A 26,736-nucleotide genomic window follows, 5' to 3' on the forward strand; every position below is an offset into this window, starting at 1 on the left:
TGCAGAGGAATATGAGAAGTAAGAGTGTGTTCTTAAAGAGTCTTTGCTATGCCTCTTCACTAGGAAGATCCAGTAAAGTGCATTACTATATAAGGTATTTATTATTATGTATTTTTACACACGATCTGTAGTTAACATTTATGCTTGAAAATTGTTAGGATAAATAAACTGTTCTTGTGCAGTGCTGTCTCTTGATAGTTACGATTTTTTTCTGTAAATTCATTCCACATGTTTTATTAGATTCAGTTATCTAATTACAATTTGTCCTATGGAAGACTTTGCTTTTTTCTTGTTTTTCCTTCTCTTTATTTCATCTACGATTTCATTCTTAACCATTAAGGACTTCTTGGGGGAGCTCTTCTTTTTTCAGTGTGAATGCTGTGTATAGATTCTTTGTGAGAATTCAATACTTTGTTTATTTTGTTCCTTCTTTATAAATGTATTTGAAGAATTTTGTTACAGGATTTTGTCTGCCAACACAAGACAAAGAATAACTGATAAATGTGCTGGTTTGTTAAGCCTGCTAATGTAATGCTTTTGACAAAAGACAGATAATATTAAAATGTTACTCTACTAATTTAATTTTATTTCCTTTTAATTCATTTGCCCTAATTTCTAGATGCTTAAAAGCGCAATATAACAATGGAAATATATTAAACTATTTTTTTCTGCAACCGTTTGTTCAAAATCAAAATGGGGTCTGACTGCATTTGAAGCTGAGATTGTAATACATATTCATCATTCTACAGAATAAATAGAAGCCTGGAAATCTTAAATGATTATTTTTTACTTGTTAAAATAACAGGACATGGCTCTCTGTTTTTTACTGCTGGTTTTTACAGACTTTCTATACATCTCTGGACTGCGAACAAATCTAGACCTTAGGTATTTTTCTCTGTTTACTTCAATAAGAATGCCATTCTGCTTTCTGAGTTTGCCATTATGAATACTTTCCACAGCTTTAACAGCAAAGCCGACTAGAAGAGAAACAAAGCTTTTCTTCTAGCCAGGGCTAGATCAATCACTCAATTCAGGCTGTAGATTCTGTGCAGCCCGTATGGCATGCAGGACATGCACTTGGATGGATATTTAAGGAAATATGGTTGTGCTCTCCCTTCCCTCTCAGTTTAGCCCTTTGTTTCCTTCTGAAATGAAGTTCTATTTGTGGAGTGGCATAACAGTGAGAACTAGTGGATGATAGTGATATGTTCCCACTCCAGAGAGGAGGTGGCATGGTTGAGCATCTATACAGTGATGCACCCCTTCATTTGCCTCCTCAGTCCTCAGCTTTTAGGATGATGCATTTAGGTGCCATTTTTTTCAAAATAGAGGAGTAGTTTGCAGCTATAGGGCCTCAAAGAGGACAATTAAAAGACATGATACTGGAGGAACTGTGATGAGGTGCAAAGACTCAACAATTGTAAATTGCTTCTCGAATTCATCAGCTACTTCTCTGTCACTTTCTGTTCTCATGAGCATATCACCTATTTCCTTCTCAGAACAGAAACAAGCTGAATGTATGCTCTTGCGCTGAGTTTATTTTTCTTGTCAAGCACATTTGTAAGTCTCTAGCAATTGCAAAAAGTAAGTCGCCTTGGGTGAATGCAAAAATGTTTCAGGATGAGATTGAGAGAAAAGGTTTTTTCATTCCTATTTGGAGGAGGTAATTGGAGGCCTGGGTAGTCTCAGAAGCACAGTCCTGGTTTGAGGTCTTTCTGAACTTTGGTATAGAAGCAAGTTTGCTGCTTTTGGCAAGGTACATCATGAAACCAATTTTGTTCAGAGAACTAAAATCTAGTAAGTACTGCTGCTGTTAAGGAAGCAGAAACTTCCCTGAGAGCAGGTTTCAGAATGTTGAGAAAAGTCCTCATATTTGTAGGAGCTATATTAAGAATGACTGCATAATCTTGAGTGTGTGAAACTTTTGCCTGAAAAGTGGATTCATCACCCAGCATGCAACGAGCCAATAATCACACACCTGGGACAGACATTGTTTATTTCATATTTGCGCAAAAATGGGCGCAAGGTGGTAATTCCACAAAGCTAGCACACCCTGCAGTTAAACAAACAAGCAATTTATACAGTTTTAGATTCACCTGCTTAGTTTCCAAAGTCCTTCCCCAAAATCATTATTGGCAGTGGCTTATGTGCCACCATTTCTATTGGGCTAAGGTTTTCCCCACCCCGAATTAAAGGTACAGTGTTCTCTTATTCTACAGCGGATGCTCAAGGTGGAGATGGTGGTGGTAAGTCTTTTAGGTCTTGAATTGAGTCGGTGGTCGTGATCTACCCCTGATGCCTTTAATTTTCCCCTAGTTCATGCTTCTTTGGCCAATTATCCAGCCTTCAGTGCCTTCTGGGGCAGGATGTTTCCTTTTACCAGTCTTTAGCTCCCCTTTCAAGGGCATAGCTTTAGCAAAGCCTGCATGGTTTACACAAACTAGTGAGGCCTGCATAGTGAAGCCATTGAGTAGTGGTCCTCTTTAAAAGACAGTGTATCGTGTTTAACCCTAAATTGAGCAGTGTCACCACAGTTAGGCTGTAACTCAAACATATGACTACAGAGCAGCTCAGAAGAATGAGCTTGAAATTTGTAATTTGCTTCCAGGCTGTCACATTGCTACAGAAAGCTGTCAGAAATTTCATTGCTCGACCATGAGAGCCAGAAATTCTGGACTTGTAGTGCACAGCAATTCTTGCATTAGACTGTTTTGGATCTATCATATCTATTATCTCTGATTAAATCCATCTGATTAGAGGAAGAAATGAAGCTTGCAGTCCAGAACTTTCAAGATGCTGAGAGGGCTTTTGTTTTCTTACGAGCATAGAAATGGATGGCAGAGCAACCCATGTCCTGTAAGTTGTGAGTAGTTTGACATTTTACTTAAAAACCATTTACCAGATGGTGTGACTCCAGGAGTATGCACTCACCTCAGGCAGTTGTACTGCAGGGTGTAGTTAATTATCTGGCTCCATTTGTGATCTTACATGATTTAATTACCCACCTTATAGTGAGGATCTCTTTACAGTGCTCTCTTTACAGAATTCTTTTGTTTCACCTGGCTATATGTAAGAGTCGGTCAGAAAATCATGACACTATATACACAATTTATGAATACAGTCTGTAACACATGAATTTACAAACCCTGTAACTGGCTACAGCCTCTGCACATGCTCTGTTCCTGCTAAAACACTTATGACTTTGTACATGTGTCTTTGTGTCATGGAATTAAAGAGGAGAATGGTCCCAGTTGACTGTGTACAGTTGGTTGTAGCCTTGGGCAACCTCAGCCTATAGTTAGTACTGAAACTTTGGTGTTGTACAGGAGTAAATCGAATTGTCCATAATATGTAAATTTACCACTATCAGTCCAAATAAGCAGAAGAAAAGTAGCTGAAATACTTAGAAGTTAAGTTTAGACTTGGCGACCCATTTAATTGCCAGGCAGAGTTAAACTTTAAGGCCTTGAGGGCAGTTGAAAAACACAAAGATCTGGTGAGGTTTTCCTTATTTAATGTAGTTGTGTATGCCACCTTTTTTCTTACAAAATTTGTTTCCTGTTTGCTTCAAACCAGTTTTGTAGGCTTGGTTCTTCAGTCTTTTCAGATGAAGAAAAAACATTCATGGAATTCATTGCAAATTCTCAGGCATCTATATATTTTCCTGCCTGCTATTCTCATAAACTATGCAGTGCTTTAGCAAATGAACTGTTGTCTTCATTTGTCTGTAGCAATAGAAAATAACCCTGGGGTTTTTTTCAGTACTTTTGCTATGCTTTTGCAGTACTTCCAGGCAGTACCAATCCCCCTGCTTTTACTTAGGCAATAAGCTCTGTGGTCCCTTCACAAATGTGTTAAAAACTGGCATCTCTCCCATATCTGTTTCTTCCTGACTCTAAGGTAGAAAGATAAGGTGGTGTAAGAAATGGGTGAGATTAGGGAGAGGTGAACATAAAAGTTGAACCTTCTCTAACAGCAAGGCTCAGTCTTACCAACATAGCTCTTTTGGATGTGTCCTCTATTACAACGAAGTTGACTGCTGCCTTTGAGAATTGGAGGCAGAGGCAGATGAAGTCAACGTGTAATCTCCAAGTTAGCTTTCTAACATGGATGTTTAAAACCAGATAATTCTTCTATGTAGAGATACATAAAAATTTCTGCTGAATGTTATAAGGTATAAAATTCAGAGGGTCATAAGGCCTTTAGATATAAGTATATCAAGTGAGTAGCATTTCATGGCATTTAAATTGGGTATGAATGCTTAAATCAGGTATGAGTGGTTGTCTCTTGCATTATTTGACAATTAGTAGCAAGCAGAGAAGAGGTGGAATATATTTTTTATAAAAGTAGGAGATTAACTTTCTGCATATGGAAAGCCTTGGTGTTGGGGAAGCTGTGCAGATCTACCTATAAACATGTGTCTGTACATTGGAAATGCTTCTCAGTTCTTCCATCTGTAAAATGTTGAACTTGTTATTGCTCAGCAGTTGCAACTTGGAGAGACTTGCTTGTGGAAGTTTTTGTTATCTATTAATCCTTTATTTTTCCTTTGAGGGTTTCTAAACGAGAAAAGTTATGAGAGATGTGGAATTTTAAAAGAGGAATTTCCATGTGTTTTTTCTCAGTAGACTCATACTTCAAAATACTTCACATCTTTAAGAGCCAACAGTGTTTTATTTTCCTGTAGCTGGTTCCCATCTAAAGGATACCTTCAGAGCTTGTTGGAAGAGGTAGGATTGTCTTCTACAGTCATGATTACTGCCTGTTTTTCATTTATACTGACACTTCAGAAGCAGTTGCCTTGTTCCTCATTACTGTAGTGGTAGCTTAGGAGCAGACTGTGCTTTGCTGTTCATTTCTTGAGTTGGAATGGGAGGGATGCACTCTTCTTAATGCCTTGTCTTCTGGTAGTGCGTACTGTGTTGGAGGCACTCTCTGAATATGAGATCTTTAGTTGGAGAGAAGCAAATATAAAAAAGAGGGAGTTAAAAGTAAGATCTAAATATATACAGAATGTTTTAATGGAAGTTGTGAACTTACCTATAAATGCCTCTAACTTTTGTAGCTGCACCAGAGAAGGCATTTTTTGGAGACACTCCAAAAGAAGAGAGAGAGTATGGTGTCCACACCTGCCTAGACTGACTGCAGTACTCCACCTTTTCTCTGCATAATTTCATGGTTTTTTTCAGGCTTACTGTGGTTGGTTAGTATTTCTTTTCTCACCACTGCATTGTACTTCTGCAGCTGTGGCAGGATGGGCAGAAAATACAGGAAACTTTCTGCCTTCTATTCCTGTGTTAAACATGCTGTTTACTGAAACACTGCTCAGACGGCTCTGCGATGGGCATGGATAGAAATGGAACTCTTGTGTTGTAAGCAGAAGAAAGGAAATTCTGTGGAGAAACAGAAGAACAAATCTAATACAAATACTAATGAAATGGGTTCTTACTGTCCATCCTAAGCAGTTCTTTAGTAATTTGTATAACTTTTTATTCCATTTTTTTTCATAGAAGAAATAATGATACTGACTTTGTTGAACTTGAGCTGTTCAGGAACACTGGCGGGAGGTTTATTCCTTGTTTTTCCCAATATTTCACCTGCCTTTTCTTTTAATGGTGCACAAAAAAGCATACCTGAACAAACTTCTCAACTTCTTTTTTAAGATGTACTTGATTATTTTGTCCCGAGACATGGATTTTTCACCTTTGAAAGTTAAGTGGATGGATTAGCTTGGAAACTGTGATATTATGTTGCTGTTTAAATTATATGAAAGATACTCTAAGAGGAAGGAGGATAAGCAGGAAGGTATACATACGAGGCACGGAGTAGTCATTCAGCCTGTTACTGTCTTACTTATGTTGATTCTCTGTGCAGCTTGTGAAAGGCCTAGCTGCAGGCTGACATATTTTAACCCAAGTCAGACACTGATCTCGCTGTTCTCCTGTGATAAGTCTTTGTTACCTTCATAAAAAAAATCTCATAGACTACAAGTCCACTGTAGCTAATTTCCGATTTGTACAATGTAGTATTTTCAATCCATTTTGCTTGATTATTGCTGTAGGGCAGGTTTTAATAGGAAAAATTGATAAGAATGTTATATAAATGAACATTTTTTTAAAGTACCATAATATTTGGGGTATTTGTTTTCTTGCTGAGTGTCATGCTGCCTAAATAACTTCTGCTGTCTTACATCTTTTTGCACATCAAACGAGTAATTTTAATCAGTCTCTAGTTCTGTTTCTTCTCCCTACAGTATCAAATCAGTCGCCTGATCTTCAGTTACAGCAGACCTAGTTATTCCAGTTCTTATATTTGTAAAGTTTTTTCTTTTGCCTATTTATAGTTACATAGTTACGATGTGTGTCCTGACAAAATAAGGTCAGCTTCAACATCAAATCCAGTTAAGACATTTGCATTTCTAAGGCAGTTCTGACACTAAAGTTGTGTATAATATCTGTCTTATACAGGCTGGAATTGATATATAAACTTATAAAAGTCCATTGCATATTTGTAAGCATTTCACTGCAAGCCCGAGTGTAATTACATGCTTATAAAATCTGTGCGAGTGCCCTTAGATGCTTGAAGATGTCTGTCTTTATAATAGACAGAAGAGTTGAAAGTAAATTACGTTTAACAAGTATGATTTTGCCTTTTTAAGTCTCTGAGTGAAAAAAGGAGTTTGGGCCAAATGGATTTAAAATCTTGGAGGTAATTCACAACATTTAAATAACTTCTAAAATCTGGGAATATTTAGCAAAGTTAACGTTCATTGTTCTTTAACTTCTTGCATGTCAAACCTCAGAATTTTTTAAAAAATTCATTTCTAATTTGTTTTGTCCTCTCCAACAAACTTTTCAACTCCCTTACCAGCTGATGTGCTCTGGAATGGGCACACAGAGCTGTGTTTGAGTAGCTAGTATGCTTGCATGGAGGAAGATCAGCACCACCTTGAGAGTCAGAAGCCCACTGCTGGAGTGGGGAGCTTCAGATGAGCCATCTCCTGCTGCTGAATTGTGTGCTGACCTGTTAGAGAGGTAACAGCGAGATCCCCATCCTGGGAGAGAGCAAGCCAGGGAGCTGCTCTGGGAACAGCTGCCTACTTTCCTTTCAGCATCTTGACTGCAGCGGTCATAACTCCATCTGCTGCACTGGAAGGGACAGAGGTATTGGTTGAGTGAGGGTAGAGGCTTCCAGTCAAAGTAGCTGCACAGGACTTGAGAGACTGGGTGATATCCCTTAAATTTATGTAATGGGACAGTTTACCTTTCTTCCTGAAGAAGCACTGCTGAGTGTCTGAGGGCAGAGGGATGGTTTTGGTAAATTTACAGGGGCTTTAACTCTACAGTGCCATAAGTACTCTTCTAAGTATGAAGTTGATCAATTGTGTGATTCTGCTTCAAAATATGAGTGCTTGGCAGTATTTTCCTTTCAGACTTTCTCTGTAATCCTTTCAAGAGTAGAGCTAGCCACAGAAATGAAAAAATGAACTGTTTGAAACATTTGAACACGGTGTTTCTTTTGTAATGCTAAAAAGTGAGGCCATCACATGGGAAACTTTAATTTAGATTAGGAAATTACAGATTCTATTGCAATATTTTCACAGTGCAGCCCAAAGGAGAGAAGCTGATCTGTGTCAGAGCATTTGCATCTTGCCAGGGTCAGGTCCCTTACAATGGGACCACTTCGGGGCTGTGCATCCTGTACCCAGTCATGTTTCCCCCCTCTCTGTTGTCATTGTACAAAACCTGTCACATGTCTTGTTGAACAACACACATGCATACCTTTTCTTCCTAACCCAACACTTATATCAGAAGAGATTGTTTGGGTATGAAAGGATGGCAAGGAGCAGCTGCCAGACCAATTCACATACTGTGCAGGTTGTACCTTGCTTTTGTTCCCTGCACCTTTAGAAAACATTATGGTGAGGAGAATCATATCCAGTTACTCTGTTGGTTCATACCTTGCCAGCGGCATTGTATTACTTAGACTGTTACAAACTAATTGGGTATTTTATGTGACAAGCATCTCGCAAGGTCTGCTCCAAGAGGTACAGAAGGACCTCGTGCTTCTTCATTTGCATTCAGTTTACGTTTGTGTTCACCATCATTGTGATTCTCCCTGTGCTCTGCTTTTCATATGTCAGTTCTTTAAATGCATTGTTTCATGAATTTTGCTACAAAATGGTACTGCCAAGAGAAGGTAATCCTCTCGGTGATTTTGAGTTTCCAACCAAGCTGCTTTGTGGGTTAACAGCATGTTTTTGAATTTAAAAGCAATTGAATTGTTCTGTATTTTCTGTCCACTTTGCAGAATTGCTGGGCTTACTTTCCTGTTACTTTTGCTAATTTTTTTGTCAATGAGCAAACTAATGAAATTGGCAAATCTACCTTCCTGGAGAAGTTGTATGTATATTCTTGAAGGAGTACAAAGTGAGCATCGCCTGCGTTGCTAAGATCTGTCCTGCTTAAGGCAATAAATATACAATACACGCTGTCAAACAGTATCAGCGCTGTGCATTTGACATTGAACAGGCATCTGTAGCAATGCTGTGACACCCTTTCCAGCCATGCTTCAGGTAGAAGAGGGTGGGTCATCACCTCAATTATATGCTAAGGTGGCAATTTTCACTCATCTCATTTCCTGTTGTTTACAAATGACAGGAGTCTGGTATCTGGAACTGTGTGTCATCTAATTTGTGCCACTTGGCTTGTACGAACATTTAGCAAACTTTAAAAGCTGCTATGACAACTGACCTTTTCCACTGGTTAAAATACATGAAATATGACCTCTTTTACAGGAAAACCACAACCCACAGTGTGGCCTACATCCCCTGAGCAAATTTTGTTCAGTATGATTGTATAACATCACTACTAATGAAATAACAAATACATATTTCTAGGAATGCACGCTCACTGGCAAGGCAGTAATAGAAAGAGATTTCAAGGGGGAAAGGAAAATGCTTTTTTTTTTCTGTATTGAGACAGATCTTGTTACGAAGAATACATTTTGAAGCCTTGTACTAATGAAAGGGCAATACAAAACCAAAAATAGAGCCAAAGTTAGTGAAAATGCTTGTCTATCTTGAAATTTGTACATGAGGAAAAGCTGCTGCTTTTTTTTTGACCCCTTGAGCAACATTTTTATACTTGCATGTAGGTAGTCAGAAATTAAGTTGTCCAGCCAGCCCATGAGATGGAACCACACCAGTGGGTCAAACAGAAGAGAAAACTGCACTGTGATGCTTTCTTGGTGAGATTATAGGTGTCTCAGTGTAAGGGGATCACAATTTCTGCTGCGCATGTAATCAAAATATTATGCAAATTGCTTTGTAAGTGGTGTTCATAAATGCTTTCCTTCCTCAACAACATCAGCATTAGGCACTGAGATTTTCAGTACTGCCTGGTTCGAGGCTTATTGGATTACTTCTGGTGCATAGAGGTAGGCAGCAGAGTTTTAAAGAAGGCTGAAAATGCTACGTTATCTGTTCTCTTTTCCAACATCAACAGAAATGAGGAGCTAGGAGGTGCTTATGCTTGGGACTAAGTCGTGTTATGAGATTGGGAATTTGACAGCAAAACAAGTTGCCAAGGGCCGGATTTGTAGGCAGCTCTGGTTGATGTATATTTCTTTGATTAGGTACTTCAACACCAAAGGGTGCACTTGTCTCCTTCATGAGATGGAGAAATGTATTTTCCACTGCATTGGCATAGGAAAGTAGCAGGCTGAAGCTTTCTGGAGAAGTACTGATGCTATACCTTAGGGGGCTGCCCACTGGTGGCTTAGGAGTGCTGTCATACGTAGTAGTCCTGGAGGGTTTTAGAGCCCAGAACTGAGTATGAGATTCACTAACTGCACAGGAAGTTCGAATTTATGTTGTCTTTCCTTTTCTCCTATTCTGAATCCTACATAAAGGAATTTCAAAATCTAACTGTACACACTTGAAAATAAAGACCTATCTTTGTTCAAGAACAAGTGCGTAAACATGAAAAATACTGCCTGCAAATACCTGAAGCTACACTGGAAAGGAAGTGTGTTTTATTAGGAGATCCTAAGAGTAGTCAGGAGGAGAAGGTTCATTTGAAGATGCAATTTAAAGTTAGGAAGAAAGGTACCCGTAGATTCAGGAAAGTCCTTGTGACAGCTGAGAAACAGAGTTCCTGAGCTGTTTTTTCTTGTTGTCATTTCTAGATCACTTTTTCTCTTCACATGGCCATTCCTTCTTCCTTTCCGTCATCCCATCTTCATAGGAACAAACAGATTATGCTCCTATCAAAGAAATGCTACAGATTCCAAAATATCTTTGAAATTCCTCTAACAGCAGAGTTGCCATCAAAGTGGGACAGAATTCCTGGGGTTGGTGCTGTATCTAAGATGTTCTACTACACGCTTTCAAGTGCTGCCATCATATAATTAGTATTTTTTTTTTTCATTGTTGCTTCTGTTTCTTTTCTTTTTGAACAAAAGTTAATTAAAGAACGTATCGTTATAATGCTTTATTGGATTGGTTTCCTTTGTTCTTCAGTCCTTAAAGCCCTTCTTGTGCTGTAGGGTATCTTCTGCTCCGAAAGGGATAGCATGGAATGATATAAATGCAAGACAGATGTTTAGGCAGTGTTTAGACAGTTTCAGAGTTCCTGGATGGCAGTCTATTCCTATCTGTACTTTTGGAGGCTAACATTTAACAAGTTCTTGAGTGAGCATTTTAGTTTACTCTTTCTAAGTTTGTATCACGTTGAGTGAAAATGAAAGTCTTTCTGACGAGTACCAAAGTGGTTTTAGATAATATGGTTGAGATCAAGAATAGCCAGGTTTTAGTATTGAAATTGGTACTATTTGATTTCTTTCTAAATGCAGATGTATTTCAGACAAAACATAGGAGGAAATGTTTAATACTAAACCTTTTCAGGAGAACTGCTTTGCTGCAGCAGCAAGGAGCTTCTCTGTTGGTGTGCATTGATTTGCCAAGGGTGCTGTAGCCAGGCAGATTCAGGTAAGCTGGCACAGTGATGTTTGAGAATGGTATAACATAGAACAGAAGTGGGGGGGAGGTGGAGGCAGTAAGGGCAATTAACAGCAACAGAGGAGCAAGGAAGTGTTGTTCACTGAGAGCTAACTGAAGTAGAGGTGAACCTGTACAGCTTTGTCTGGGTAAGGCTGAGTGTGATTAACATGCAGGGAAGCGATGCACTGTGAGAAGCGTTATGCCACATGATGCAGTGCTTTGTTCTCAACCTGGTATCTGAAAAGTCGTTCTGAAAAGCTCTTGAAAATTCAAGTGTAGCATAATTTGAATTTATTTTTTTAGTGGAGTTGCATTAAAATTCACATTACCATTTCAAACAGCAATTGTACGCTCCTGTGGCCTTGAGAGAGTCACCAAGAACTTGGAGCCATCCTTGACTTTAAGGTTGAGGCCTGTGATGCCTGTCTAGGGCAGAGTACACTTGTTGTGTTTACTGCTTTTTGATGACTTTGACACATCTGTAACTGAGGGAGTGCGATCCAAGGGTGACCCACAGACCAACAGCAGGTCTTTCAAAGATGTGTGGAAATAGTAAGGTAGAGGAATGATGTAACAAGCACAAAAAAATACCCCAAGCCAAACCCAATAAGGCATCTAGTATTATATCTGTTCTTTATGGATAGAAAGATGAAACATATTTGTCAGAGCTGAGCGTGAGAGGTGCAGTGCTGTAACTTAAGAACCACAGAGAGACATTAAGTTGTGGATACTTGTTCTAAATCCTTTCCTCCCTTCTTTGCAATAAAGTTGTTTTCAAAACATTCCAATTCAACATAACCCAGCTTTGAATTTGTTGAAGTAACTTGAATGTTTTTGTTAATGTGACTATTTTTAAGATGCTCAAAAGTTGCAGAATTGAGAGACTACTGGCTTTTTATAGCAATGAGGCTTCAGACAATGGGAAAAAAAAATCAGCATTCTGTTTTTCCACTGCTTTCTGAAGCACTTCAGTAATGTGCTTTCAGCATTAGCTTTTTTTTAACTGAAGAAGGAAAAAAGAATTGCGGACCGAACATGAGTCAGCCTATAAAACTGCAGGAAGAGCTTTGTAGCTCGAAACCAAAATACTATTACTTTAGTATGTGTCTTCATATAAAAATAAGCACTTCCCATTTTCAGAGTTCTGTGGAATTGGCATGTGTTTAATTCTTTCACAAAAAATTGCAGGAGTAGGGAGAGTGTGAATGTTAGGAAGACTGCAGGTTATTATTGCCACTGGAAACAATATCCAGTAATGTGCTGTTCTACCAACAGATCTGGAACAGGTGCAAAATTTATCTGCCATTGTACATGTACGGCATATGTTAATATCTTCATATTACCTCAGAGATGGAGAAAATTAAATTATTCTATGGTTTTGTGGAAGTAAAAGTTTTAAAAAAAATAGATCTAGTTACATGGAGTCACCATTTCTTTACCATTTGCATCTATTTTTTACACTTACATTAAAAAACTCTGCAGTTTTTGGGGTTTTTTTTTGGTTTTGGGTTGGGGTTTTTTTCAGTTAAAGAATGCTAATATCTTTACTGAGCGAAAAAGCATTTGGAATATGTCAAGGAGAAAGCCTTTGGGCTAGAAGAGTATCTTTTAGTTTGTCCCACAAAATCCCTTTCAAGTTTAATTGACTTAAACTGTAAAAATTACCATTTCATTCTTGCTGATTGTTTCTCATGGAAGTCCTGGACTTTTTGCCCAAACACTAACTGACTATGAGCATTCTGATTTAAGGTCAGGCTTTGCTTTCATTAAACACCAAGCACATAACGCTTTTGAGCACTGTGGAGAGCACACAGTCCAGGTGCTGAAGTAATGTACCTGGGAGAAGAGTGCTTGGCTGAGCTTCCTTCTAGTCTTTAATATAGTACAGGGAATCAGCAGTATACTCTCCACTTTCTGAAGGTGGCATATAAAATAATGTAGAAGGTGGTGACTGATCTCCCCCAGGTAGATGAATGCTCTACAGAAAACAGAAGAAACCATTTCCAGAGAGTGTAAGATAGAATACAGTCATGTACTAGCAGAAAGATGGGTGAGGTGACCAAAAGGATTTTTGCAATGATTTTTTTTGATTGTAATAAAAATCCCTATTTAAACTTGTAAATCTAAAAAATATATATACATATATATATACAGAGAGAGAGAGGGACTGCAGACATGTGGGTGACAGTAAAATCTATTTTGCTTACAATTACATTACTCTGTGGGCTGGACGAAGCCTGGAAACCAATTTGGAAAGGGGCAGGAAATCCTTGACCAAGAAGGAAGAGAAGGTTACCCTTGGAACAGGCATCATGGGGAGCAGCACAGCATGGGATTGAATTTCCTTGGCTGTTCATGTTAGAATGTTGAACATGTTTTTATCCTGAAGTTACTGACACAGACTGTAGACCTTAATGTTGCTTAAATTAAATGGGATTTTTTTGCATGTGAACAGATACTGATGTCAACGGTTGTGAAGCGTCCTTCAAAGCAAACATAAAAGCAGTAGAACAAACTGTGGCTGCAGAGATGAACCTTGGAAATAAAAGCAAAACAAAACCAAACCCCTTCATCCTGCTGGCTGTTGAGAAGTGTATTAATTCTCTCTCTAAATACATTGAAATACAACTGTGTGTTTTCTTCTGTAGTAGGTGGAAGAAGGGCTGGTGAATGAAGTTCACCACTCTCTGTTGTGTTGATAAGTTTGTAAAACTACACTGCAAAATGGATCCCTGAAATGAATTAGGAAATGAAACAAAGCCAATGTCCTGGACGTTTCTAGAAATCGTGAGTGCTTAAGTTACCAGTGGGCCCTACAAAAATATTGCACTGACAAAAGGAAATAGACTGTGGTTTTCAGGTGGTTGAGTTGTTACCATGAGGAAAGGTGTGACGTGGTGAAGAAAATGCAACTTTAAACTATGCCCTGTTCTTAACTATTACACTTCTTTTTCATGATTGCTGGACTCGTGCTTTCCAAAATTGGAGTTGTGTCCCAGATTTTAGCAGACATCTTCAGACTTGCATTTTGCTTACAGATGTAGGTAGAAATGAGACACTTCTGCATCTATCTTTGTGCCTTTAGTATTGCTACTGATACAAAGATCAGGAAGATTTTTGGTAAGGTCATAAAACTTACTGTTTTCAAAGGCAGGAGAGAGACATGACTTGCATGGAATTTCTTAAGGTTGATGCATTGGTGTTTCTTGTTAATGAAATCAGTGAGATGGAGACACAATTAAATATTTCAAGAAATCCTACAAATTTAAAAAGCAGGACATTGCTAAGCATTTTTGTTTTTGTAATTGTGTTTGTACATTTGACTGAAGTGCCATTTGATTAGATTCTTTTTCTTAGAAGTATCATTCATATGCTCAGTCTTAAAATAATACAGTTTTTACCCCAAGCAATTCACAGTCTCAAAGAGCTTTATGTATAAAGTTTGCATATAAAGTTTTACAGATGGTGAGCTTATCTTATGTTACTGAAGCTGTTTTAAAATAATTTTCTCTTGTGTCCAAACATAAACCAAAGGATACAATAAGAAGAATTTGATTTGTAAGTAAAGTGCATATAACTAAAATGTACAGGTATGAAATAGCAATGATAAGAAAGTTACCTGATTGTAATCAATATGTATTATGAAAGAGAAAATAGGAGGGGGAGAAGAATGGAAATTATGGAAATGTCAATATGGAACACATTTAGAGTAGATATTGTGCACATTAGTAACAGATAAGGTAAAATTGCCAAAACAGATTCACTTAAAGGATCAAGAATGGCATGGAATGTATGGAATTGACCGAGGCAGGAAATGAATGGCTGAGGAGGAAAAACCTCTTTGAGCTGCAGGAATTAGCCTACCACTTTGTTTTCTCAACTAATAATTGATGTGTAGCTAGCTAAGGAAATAATAGAAATAAAGGATGTTTCTTGTAACATGTGCAGTGATACAAGAAGCAAAAAATTATAAAGTCATGAAGAAAAGATAAAAAGGAATACAGTAATTAAGGCAACCACAACTCAGAGATTCTTGTCTAAGATGATAGTGAATATTATCAAAAGGATTTCAATGTATTCAATTAGTATTTTAAATAAGATTTTCAAGCTGGAGGGGAGAAAATCGAGAACATCACTGAAAGTGGCTAAATTAAATTTGGAAGGAACAATTTTTGTGGTTCTGTAGCTGGAAAGTTTAAAAGAGATTTAAATTTTCACAAAAGTGGTGTCCTTGAGTAAGATGTCAGAAGTGGACATTTCTGGAGAAGCTATATGTTGAAAATTCACTGTAAAGCAACATACTTGGACTTTCAGAGTTAACCCTGCTTTGAGCAGGGTGGATGGTGATGGTTGGGCCAGGTGACCTCCTGAGGCCCATTTCAAGGTAAATTATTCTGCAGTTATGGAGAGAGATCAGTTACGAAGGTGTTAACTAGACTCTTCTGCACAGTGTTGAAAAAGAAGCCGAATAGGGTCATGACTAGTTTAGTATTTAATCTGCTCTGTTTTGTTAACACAAGAAAAGTAAGCAAGAGTGCCCAAATTCCAGTGAGGATAAAAAGTGGGACCACCCTTTTGGAGGAGGAAAGCAACAGAGACATTAAATCCACAAATCAAAGGGTCTCTTTCCTAGGCAGAATTGTACTTAGCTTTTGTGAAATGTTCCTAATGTATTTTGGGCCTTTCTAAAACCCATACAATTCTAGTCAGTTTGTCACATTTTTTCATTCTGGGTATTATGTTAAGATGTCCAAGTGTATTTTTGTTAGAAATGCTACTCAACAGGAAATGTACAGAAGTGCTATAGCATTGCAGATGAGTTCTTCAATGAAATTGATTCTAATTAAAATCACTCAGTCTCTACTAGATAATGGAAAATAATGAGTTGCTCATAACCTGGCAGGCTTGGGACCTATGTCAAGCACTAACCAGTATTACTGTAGTTAGCATAACCTGGCATTATATTACTTATGTGAAACATGCACAGTAAGGAGCTGTTTGATGAGAACGAAAGCACTGAAATGAGGTAAAAACAATATACAGGATAAAGGACCAGAGGCAATAGTAACTCTGTGCTTGGAGTGCAAATTTTGTGGTATTCCATATTCAATATTATATTGAAATAGCATTTGGGCATACATTTGTGGTTGCACTTACTCTGGGCAGAACTCGTAGTGCAGGATACAAACAATTGGGGACCTGCAATCTGATGTCTTTGCACTCTTTATGATTATTGACTTATTTAATTTTAAGAGTAATAGTAGTGATCTAAGCTTGTTTAGGACCAATAAGCAGAGTAGCATTTCAAGGAAACTTTTTTTTTTCTATTTCTTCGATGAATCTGTAATCTGATTCCACATTTTACAGTGTAGAATTTGGTGAATGGGACATGAAGATTATATGCTAAAATTAAATAATGGTGCATCTCTGAAAAGCTTCAACATTTTAAATGCTTACCTTAATTTGCTGCAGACTTCTTTCTAAAATCTGCAGTGTTCTGCATTGAGAAAGTATGCTATTGTGATAGGTAACTTTTATGATTAATTTCCTTAAGAAGCTCTGAAATTAGTATTTTTTTTTAACTTGTTGCTTTGTGTCTGAATAAGATATACATTTATAAATTCCTTGCAGCCAGGATCCATTTTTCCTATACTTAAAACCAGCAGATTTTTGCCATAATTGGAAAATATTCCTTCAGACTATTGCTAAATGCAGTTCTTGATTTTAGTCTAGGACTTTCATATTTCCTCATATCAGTGTTCTGACCTGCTAACTGATTCGCCTTGTAATTCTGCAGTGCTTTGTTTAGATACTAATTTTAATACAGTGCTAATGCTCTGTAGAAAAAGCTGTGGAAGCACTGTGGAAGATTCGGATTCTGTGTAGCTTTGCCCCCTCCTGTTCACAAGTAACAAACCATAATATTCTTTATTTTAATACACCGTCTACTAAAATTGCATGTTGCAATTCAGCGTGACAAGCTGCGTAACTAGTTACACCTACACCCAAGTTGGTGTGTGACGCAGGAATGACCATAAACCTGTGGTCCATTGCTGGCTCAATACTGCTTTGTAGACAGGTCTGCAGGCAGCAGGTTGGTGTGATAAGCCACAATTAGGATGCACAGTCCCCAGTACTTTGAGGTGTGCCATTGCGTGGCACCTGAGGCTGCGCCTGTATGTTTGTAATGCCTCTACGAGCGATTCAGGCATAAGGGGTGGTGTTGATGTGGTTTCCCTTCAGGGTGCAGTCAGAGCACTTACCTTCTTTTGGTCCGCTGCAAACACGAGCATGAGAATGGTGAATGAGGATGGAGAACCTGGACAGCTTGCTAGGGAAAGTGGAGTAGTGGGTGGCTGCATTTCTGTGGCATTGCTGTCTTGTGTATGTATGGTTCTTTTTAAACCTATTGGAAGATGATGGTTTGTAAAACCGAAAGGTACTAGCCAATTATTGAGTGAATTCACGTTTAGTTTTCATAAGCTGTAAGGGACAGAAGGATGGTTGTAAAATGTTATATTGCTGTATTGAATAAATTGAAAAAGTTTACAGAAAGCATATTATAAAATATAACCTATAAATTATTGTCAAACTAAGCCTGGAAGCAGGATTTTGCTGGGACACTTTTTAACAGTAGTTATTCTGTCAGTGGAAGGTACTGCTCAAATTTCACGTGAAACTGCATACTAACCTGCAGTGTTCACTGGTGATAAAAGTATGTTGCGCTTGTTACAGAACATAGCGGGAGTAATAACACTGTTGCCTTTCTCACTTATTTAATCTAAAAATTATGCTTTGTTTAAAGGAAAAATAATCACTCACTGAAACATTCTACCATTTGCTTCTAATATGTGCCCCCCTCCCCTTGGGGTCTTGTGTATTTTATTGATTCAATTCTTAAATTAGACTTCCAAGATGTTTTGGAAATGCAAAATTAACGCTTTCTTTATCATAATGACACAGAGTCTTTGCAGTAAAGTAGGGATCTAGGTTTGGGGTTTTTTTCCCCCTCTGTTAATGCTGTTAAAGACAAGATGGACCTTTTAGGTGTAAGAACTTAAATAGTAGCAGGCAATTGTGAATTAGGAGTGGAATTACATTTTTAAAAGAATATATTTTTGAATAAAGTCTCTTGGAATTCTGGCATACTGTTTTCAATATGATTTGTGTTTGTAAATTGTTAAAAACTTTACAACAAAAACGTATTTAAATTCTTTAATCAGACTAATGAACACGCAGGTAAAATGTTAGCAGAAGGTTACGCCACACATTCATGGTAAGTTTGGGAATAGAACCCAAGCACTGCCTACTGGGAAGCAGCATGTCTTAATTCTGGCTCTTGTGAACAGAGGGGAACAAGGATATTCATAATGTGTGTTGTAACAGTTGACACAATCTGAACTATCCTTACACTGTCAGATACTCTGAAGTAATAAGTATGTCTGAGACACGGCCATACTTCCAAGTGAGAAATCCACATGTTCTTTTATTGTCTTTAATTTTGTGCTGTAACCATTTGCAAGTCTGGACTGTATTATTGTTTACTCCTCTATGTTTTACTTTTGGCAATACAAGTATGCATACACAGCAGACTGGTGGGTGAGTGGATGAGTGGGTTTTGTCAATTATGATGTTTATGGCTTAGTTAAAAACAGTGTAAGTGAAACTTCAGATTTGCATCTCAGTATGCCTGTATTTTGTAAAATGAGGTTTTATAGAAGTAGAGAATCAGGAGGAGTGAGGGAAGAGGTGGGTAGAGGATGGAGCTGGGCTAGTCCTAAAATTGCTGGGGTGTGTCACCTTGCTTTCTCTAAGAGCTGCTTTCACATTTGTTCGTACATCAGTGTGGCAAACATGCAGGAGATGTTTTGGAGCTTCTTGTGGTGTAGGACTTCTGTGCCTTCTGACAGAAATGAACAACTGGGTATAATTTCTAAAGTAGGTTTAACCAAATACATAAACCTGTCTTTCAGGTCTTTGGATCCCAAACATACTCATTATTATTTGAATAATATATTTTATACAACCTTATGAGGATATCAAGGCTATGGAAAATATGTCTTATGGAGAAAGATTCCCTGTGTAATGGGAATCTTTTTGCATTATTAATAGTCTTGTATTCTTGGTTTGGTCATTTTCATGTTTGCCAAGGCCCTGTGGCCAGATTGAATACTTATCATATTCCAGATGCATTCAGTTACCAGTGTAAGCAGTTTTCTGTATTTCTGCTAGTAATTTTTTTAACCTCATCATCTGATAGATAGCTTGCTTGTTGAAAGCAGAAAGCTTGTGTATGTTGGTGGGTTTTTTTCTTGATGAATTTTTTTAATGAGCAAGAAACTAATTCATCCCTTGTGCTCTATCCGCCCAACTGTACTGGTTTATTAAGTCACATCCATGATACCCATGACCTTGGAAAAGTCAAAAAAATTTCAAATGCCCTCTGCTGTTCTTCCATGTCTTTAAAGAACTGTTCTAATGCGGTAAAAGACAGGAAGCAGAAAGAAATACGCTACATGGATAATTAAAATTGTTTAGTGTTTGTTTTTTTTTTCTTCTTGGTGTTCTATTTAGTTTAGAAGACTTCATTTGTATTTTGAGAAGCCAGGTTTTATAATTCAAATAACCTGGGCAAGCTGAATTCTGCGTTTGGAAGATTTGTTTTAATAATTGACATTTATATTCATTTCCAGACCACATTTTGGCCCTTTTGCAGAAATCAGAGAACTAAGGTTTCCTCAGTGCAACAATTATTATGAGCCTGGTACAAAATCTTGAATATATTTGTGGAGGTGGTGTGATAGCTACCTGTTGAGGAACACTGTTTTACTTTGTCCTGAAAGATACTTCTTAATTGGTGTTGAGAGGGAGTAAGCTCTTGTTTCACAAACTGTGAATATTTGGAAACAGGATATGTAGTTAAGAGGAACTGTGAATAATGTGGCAGACAGTTGCTTAAATTCTGGTGAATTTAGCAGTTTTTTTGGCTGAAGGACTGTTGTTTTTTTTTAATACACTTTCATTATCAAGGAACCATAAGACATGGAGGGAAATCAGAGCAGAATTTGTGTGCACAATGGAGATACCCAAATATAACTTTACTTCTCTCCAAAATTATATGAGTCATCCATTAAGCAGAATTGCATCCAGCACTGGCTCAGAAGAACACGGTTATCTCTTCTTTACCCTTTCCCTATGGCCTCTTCTTTTCAGCTGCAGTTAAAGAATGTGTTAAAATCAAGTGAAGTGCATTACTGGAGGACACATGTGGAGACTTTCTTTCCTTAATCAAATACTACTGCTTAACATCAAAGGCTGCATAAAAAAATTTAATGTGACACTGTTTCAAATTTAACGTTTTAGTTTTTCCTGTTATACGAGCACCAGCCTTTCTACACCTTGAGTTTTCTGTATCAGTGGTAATGTAAAAGGTTAAGGAACATTTTCACCTAGAACTCTATGTTTCTGACAAAGTCCCATGTTCCCATAGCAATTTCAGTAACCACACGCTGTTTTACTGGAAGAGTGACTTGAGGATATTGCCTGATCTCTCCCTACCTCCCATGGTAAACCTTCTGTTTGTTTTGTGAATTTAGTAGTCAGAGGTGCATGATAAAACTTGCCATCTCTTACTTAATGACAGTTCACAGCCAGTAAGACAGCCAAACGGCTATACAACTTTCCTTTTTACTTCATTAAGCAACACAAAGGAACAGATCACAACAATTATTTTCTACCCTAATGCCTCATATTGACTGAAACATTTAAGTCTTAAAAATAGATAAGTGCCATAAAATAAAAGGCTTAAATGCGGGAAGGGACATCTTCACAGCTCCAAATAGGTCTAAACAGAGGAAAAAGCGCAGAAGGACCTAAGTCAAGAAAATGGAGCTTTTTCAGATGAGTGAAGCATGAGTTGGAGACGGGAGAAAAGGTTAAGCTATGCTTATCATAAAAGGTTAAACTAGAAATAAAACTTAGGGTTTTCTTTTCAGCAAAACCACACTAGAGGAAGAAACTGGAACAAAGTGTTTCTGCTTTCTCTAGTGGCAACAGTTAAACTGTAGTGACACTTAAAATAACCTGCGTGCTATTTTGCAGAGAACATTACTGTCTCAAAAGTCCTTTAATAACTGGCTGACCAACCTGCACCTTTGTGCTTTAAGGGTAAGGGAGCAGTAGTCTGATACTCCTCCTCACATAAAAAAATGACTTGCAATAGAAATTGTTTTCTTGTAGTTATGGAGTTTGTGATTTCCCCTGTGTTTTCTGGTTTTCAGAGTTGTAAATGCAAAAAAGTAAACACATTTCCTCCTTTCTCCCTGCCTTCTCTCCAACCAAAAAAAAAAAAAAAACCCAAACAAAAAAACCCAAAAAACAAACCACCATTCACCTACAATAGTGGTTTGGCACATGGTATCTTATTAGTTAAAAGGCAAATAGAATCAATGTTTGTATTACCCTAGCTTCAGTTTTCTTTCTGCAAGCAGCAGACCAGACAAAAAGTTCAAGAAAAGGAGGTGAAGGCTGGACAGGGAAAGAGAAAATGTGCTCTCTGGGCAAACCATTGTACCCCTTGAAAACACTTCTGTCCCTTCGAAGAAGCCTACAAGTCAGTAAGAACAAAAATTGATCTCTGCAGTGAGTGGTTGTGAATCTTTAGTATGTATATGCATTTGAAAAGTGTGGTTTCTCTATTGTGGGTGGGTGTAGACCAGAGTTTATGGCTAAAGACTGTGGTGTTGGTGATGTTAATTGAGCTTGTGTCTTACTGAGAACTTATTATTTTGCTTGTGAGTTCAGATTTCACTGGAAATTCAGCAATCATTGAGGTGATGCATTTGCAGAAAAAATTTGCCATTTCAATAGGCATACAATGTGACCCCACAGATTGTGGACTGCACTTGGCGGGGGAGGAGATAACATGCTATTGTTTATATTATTTTTACATTGCATTGAGGATAGATAGTTTGTAAAGCAGAGGATAAATACATAATTGCTTTTTTTTTTTCCTCTTGTCCTATAAGGAGAATAAGTTCTGGAGCCTTTCTTTGGTCCTTCACTCATTGCAAACAAATGAAGACCTGCATTACTTCTTAATTTACATACTGATGGAACTTCCAGCCAGCTGCCTTCAGTGTAGAATGGGGAGCATACAGATTACTGCTATAATATTGCCTGAAAGTGTTCCAGAATGCACTGCTGTAGAATACACTGAAATAATCTTGCACTTGAAAATTGGAGCTCTACAATTCTGATTGTTTCTGTTTTTCAGGCAAAGTGGGACAAAGACAACATAGAAGATCTGACTTTTCCAGAAAGTAATTGTGAATTATTGTCATGGATTTTCACTATTACTTTTTTTTTTTTTTTTTGTTATTTTAACCTACTTATCAGTTTAAATTTGGGTCGTGATTTTGTAGGTGGTGTCTAGGTTGTCAGGTTCAGTTATGGCCTTCTTATAAAATAATATTTGAAAATTTGACATTTCCTTGTCTAAGATTTCCTCCCTTGTTCTGGCCTCATAAATCTTGCCCTCAATCTCTTGCCATTTCAACTTTTTTTTTCCAACACAATTCTGAAATATTGAAAATACTGAATTGAGAATACTGAAATATTTCAATTGAAAATGCTGAAATTGGTCTTTGTGTACCAAGCTGAGCCATGATTCGATACGTAATCCTTTTCCCCAGTTGTACGTTGAATTAATCTAAGAGGAAACCACTGGGAATTCCCTTCTGCTGTGCTTTGGGATTCTTCCTGCATGATTTCCTGTCAGGATGCACAGAGTTCACTTTAGCGAGCAATTGGTTAATGTAATTAGTTAAGTAGACATAAATTCAGCTTCTGCATTAGCACTAATGAAACTGCAGAGGCTGATTGTATTCTCGTGCTGCAACAAGAAAAAACAGGACAATTTTTGTTGCGATTTTGAAGAAAGTGTTGAGTATGTACAGAAAATAGTTACTGTTACCATGACAAAGGCATTACTGATGCTGGCTCCTTGTTTGGGGCAAACTCCATAAAGCATATAGGTATGTCTATACCGTATGTGCTGACTGACGCAGTGATAACTTGGAGTACTCATGCAGCACCCCAGTGCTGCAAGTGACTACAGTGGAAGTGGACAATGACCGTGCAGAACAAAAGAGAGCAAGATTTTTGAATAGAAGATGACCCACAAAGGTTCTCATGTTAAAATACTGGATGACATTTGCATAATGTGTGACTTAGTCCCATAACTTACCTTTTCAGAGCTGGCAAATATTCAGCCATATTTCTTAAGAAAATTAAAAAACCCCAACAAACTAGAACCAAACCCATAACCAAATTTCTGGATTATTTTTATTTCCTTGCTTCAAGAGGTTAAAAAAAAATAAATCAGTGTGGTGGGTTGACCCTGGCTGGCTGCCAGGTGCCCACCAAAGCTGTTCTATCACTCCCCCTCCTCAACTGGACAGGGGAGAGAAAATAGAACAAAAGGCTCATGGGTTGAGATAAGGACAGTTTAATAAAGCAAAAGCAAAGGTCCTGCGTGAAGGCAAAGGAAAACAAAAGATTTTATTCTCTACTTCCCATCAGCAGGTGATGTCTGGCCACTTCCTAGGAAGCAGGGCTTCAGTACACATAGGAGTTGCTCCAGAAGACAGAAGTAAATAACAAATGCTCCCCCTTCCTTCTCCTTTTACTTGGCTTTTATTGCTGAGCAGACATCATATGGTATGGAATATCCCTTTGGCCAGTTTGGGTCAGTTGTCCTGGCTGTGTCCTCTCCCAAGATCTTGCCCCAGCCTGCCGGTGAGGGGGGGAAATGTTGGAGAGCCAGCCTTGATGCTGTGCCAGCACTGCTCAGCAGTAGCCAAAACACTGGTGTGTTCTCAACACCTTTCCAGCTACCAATGCAGAGCACAGCACTATGAGGGCTGCTATGGGGAAAATTAACTCCCTCTCAGCCAGACCCAACGCAATCTGTTACTCCCACTTCTGTACCAGGAAAGGAACCTATTTAAACAAATATGTGGGGAGCCAATAATAACAGTGCTACTTTAAAAGACACACAGTACAGTCTGCTGATTGACTTGAGATATCAGGCTGAAAAAGTTAAGCTTTTTAAATAGGACTTTTATTATCCCATTATCTTATTTCTTAATTAAACTGTAAATCAGGGGTTGTTTTAATTACCACTGGAGGTTTAAAAAAAAAAAAAAGTATAAGCTGATATATTATCAACATTGCACTGGTAGTCTGCAGATCTGGTAGCACCAAAGCCAAGTTGTAGAACCCCATTCATTATTGAACACCAACTTTTTAGGTCATAAGATGTAAACATTCTACCACTTTCCTTCATCATAAAACTCTAATGTATCCATTGTGCATGTTTTAAAAGTGTTTTGGCTTTAATTAACTCAGCCTGTAGGAGGAAACAATTGTAAGGTAAGAGGAACAAGAATACAAGTGGTTTCTCACAGTTGCCAAATTTTACTGTGAGTACTAAAACTTGCTTTCATATAAACTCACAGAATGAAATAATCATGAAGTAAAGCTTAAAAATGAAGGCAAAAAGTTTGTCTTCATGTTCAGCTATGATTGGCTTAGTCTTTCTTATGAATATGTTATGCTGAGCTTGAAGTACTTCATGTTTTTACAAGATATAAATAAGATTTCTTTCACAATTTGCTGGAATATTGGAGCATGGGAGTACGTTTTAAAAAAACCCAAACAACCCCCTGAAGAATAGTTGAACACTGAGGACTAAGGTAACATTTGCATTTGTGGCCTTTTACTTCCATTTGGGTTTGGAGACTTTTCTGAAAAACATCATCATATCAGAGAATCCTGGAACATTTTCCCCTAATTTGAGATTTGTGCTTGGAGCAAGTTTACCTTGCTGTGCTTGCATGTACAACTCAATATGAGTGGACGTGCTTTTTGGAGACCAATGCAACACTTGCATTAAGTGCTTACAGTGCTGCAGGCTTCGGTATTTTTAACATGAATTTTTCAATTTGCCTTTTTCTCCCAGATTTCATGTGAGAATCTTAGGTTTCATTTCTTCTGAAGAGGAATGAGCTCTTTCTGGACTGAGGCCCAAGTGCCTCTCCTTGTTGTCCAAAAGGACAGCCTTCGCCATGGTTACCAGATAGAAATATGAGAACTTGCGTACTTGTTTCCATTGTTTCTTTTGAAAACTGACATCCACGTTGCTGTTTCTGGATTCCTCATAAGGAGCAATTCTTTGTTGGAAAATAGTGAATCTTTTCCTGTATGAAGAGAATGGTGGGTAAAAAAAAAAAGGTAAAATTTAGGTCAGGATTTATTCCAGCTCTTAAAAATTTGAAGCTTTCAGGTCAGAGATTCTGTTTGCATGCTATGTCTGATTTGCTTAAAGAAAGAAAGAGGCTATTAGAATGTGTTTATAAAGTATGTTAATAACTCTTTGATGATTTGAGCATTGTCTTGTCTGGAAGTTGGATAAAATACTTACTGAAACAGAGCTGAACAGCTATTCAAACATTCTTTTGTGCAGGTCCAGCATGGGTTGATACAACTTTTATTTTCATTTACAATTTGAGGTGATTGTATTTTAAAGTACAAATAATCTACACATGAAAATCTGTTCCACTGGATAATGTAGTCTTTTTTAAAGAAATACATTTATTGTAATCTGTCAAGATTGTATTGAAAAAATAGCCTCCAACCCCCTGAATTGAAAAATAAATAATAAATCACTGAGTAGTAGCATTTTTTAAAAAGTGGAAACAAACAAAAGCTTAAAAAATGCAAATGTTCACATCAAAGTAAGGATACATGGTACATGTAGCTTTCATAATCCAAGAAGTATCCATGCTCTGGTTTTTTTCGTACATATTAGAGTTTCTTCTACTTCCTTGTATTTTGCGTTTAATTAGGTTTAATCTTGTGAAGGGTAAAACTGTGGTTTAGGTCTAAGGGACTTCTTAGGTGCTCTAAGTTTGAACTGCATGAAACTGCATGAACTGCATTTTCGGTGGGAAATACTGAACAATACATAAAGAAAACTGCATGTACAACTGCTTCAGTGCAGCTAATTACTTTGCAGATACAGGGGGCGGTTTTAGTGTGGAGAACTGGTATTCACACCTGCACCTTTGTGCATCAGAGAACTGTCTGCTGTTTCATTAATGCCTGTTTCGGCCAGGCATTTGTTCTCCTTGTTTGAGCCATTACTGTCACTACCCTACAGGTGGTGGAGTGGTAGAAAATGAACTTTATCATCTAAAGCCACTAAATATAGGAAGGAGAGAATGGTGCATTTAAAATGCTCCTGTTTAAAATAAGTTCAGCACAATTAAAAGTTGGTTTCTAATCAAAGTGTAAGGCTTCAGTGCACAGAAAATAAAACTGACTCCAGAAAAAAAGCAATACAGGAAGCAAAGCCACTTTCAGGCAGGTTTATCAACACACCTAAGCTTCTTATCTGGGTGTCCACCTTTCACAAATGCATACAGTTGTGGCCTACTTACTTCTTCCAATTACTTTAACAATTTTCTAAATGCCCATAAGCATTGGCTGCTATATGAAAAAAAAATATTCTCCCTCAGTGTGCCCAGTTGAAATGCAGTTATGGGTTCATCAGCTTTTTCCTATTACAGCATCTTCTGCAGTATTTCAGCTTAATTAGTTTCAGAACTCTGTTTAAAAGAGCACAACTGTATTTCACATCCATTGAAGCTTTCACATTGCTTTGCAGTTTT

General features: G+C 37.7%; 1 protein-coding gene across 11 annotated transcripts in view; it reads left to right on the plus strand.

Annotated features, from left to right (window-relative positions):
• COMMD10 (COMM domain containing 10) overlaps nt 1-26,736 on the plus strand; it is a 137,600-nt gene that overhangs the window by 34,473 nt on the left and 76,391 nt on the right. Inside the window, exon 6 of one of the 11 annotated variants that reach the window (XM_049794924.1) lies at nt 22,030-23,167. The exons of 9 other annotated variants lie outside the window; for them this stretch is intronic. In XM_049794924.1, the coding sequence (XP_049650881.1) occupies nt 22,030-22,260 (231 nt within the window). In that variant the 3' untranslated portion in view covers nt 22,261-23,167. Of the gene's footprint in view, nt 1-5; nt 1,207-22,029; nt 23,168-26,736 lie in introns of those variants that run through there. One more of the 11 variants, XM_049794928.1, reaches the window with a different exon arrangement.

This window comes from Accipiter gentilis, chromosome Z (genome assembly GCF_929443795.1).
Source record: "Accipiter gentilis chromosome Z, bAccGen1.1, whole genome shotgun sequence".
Classification (NCBI taxonomy): domain Eukaryota; kingdom Metazoa; phylum Chordata; class Aves; order Accipitriformes; family Accipitridae; genus Astur; species Astur gentilis.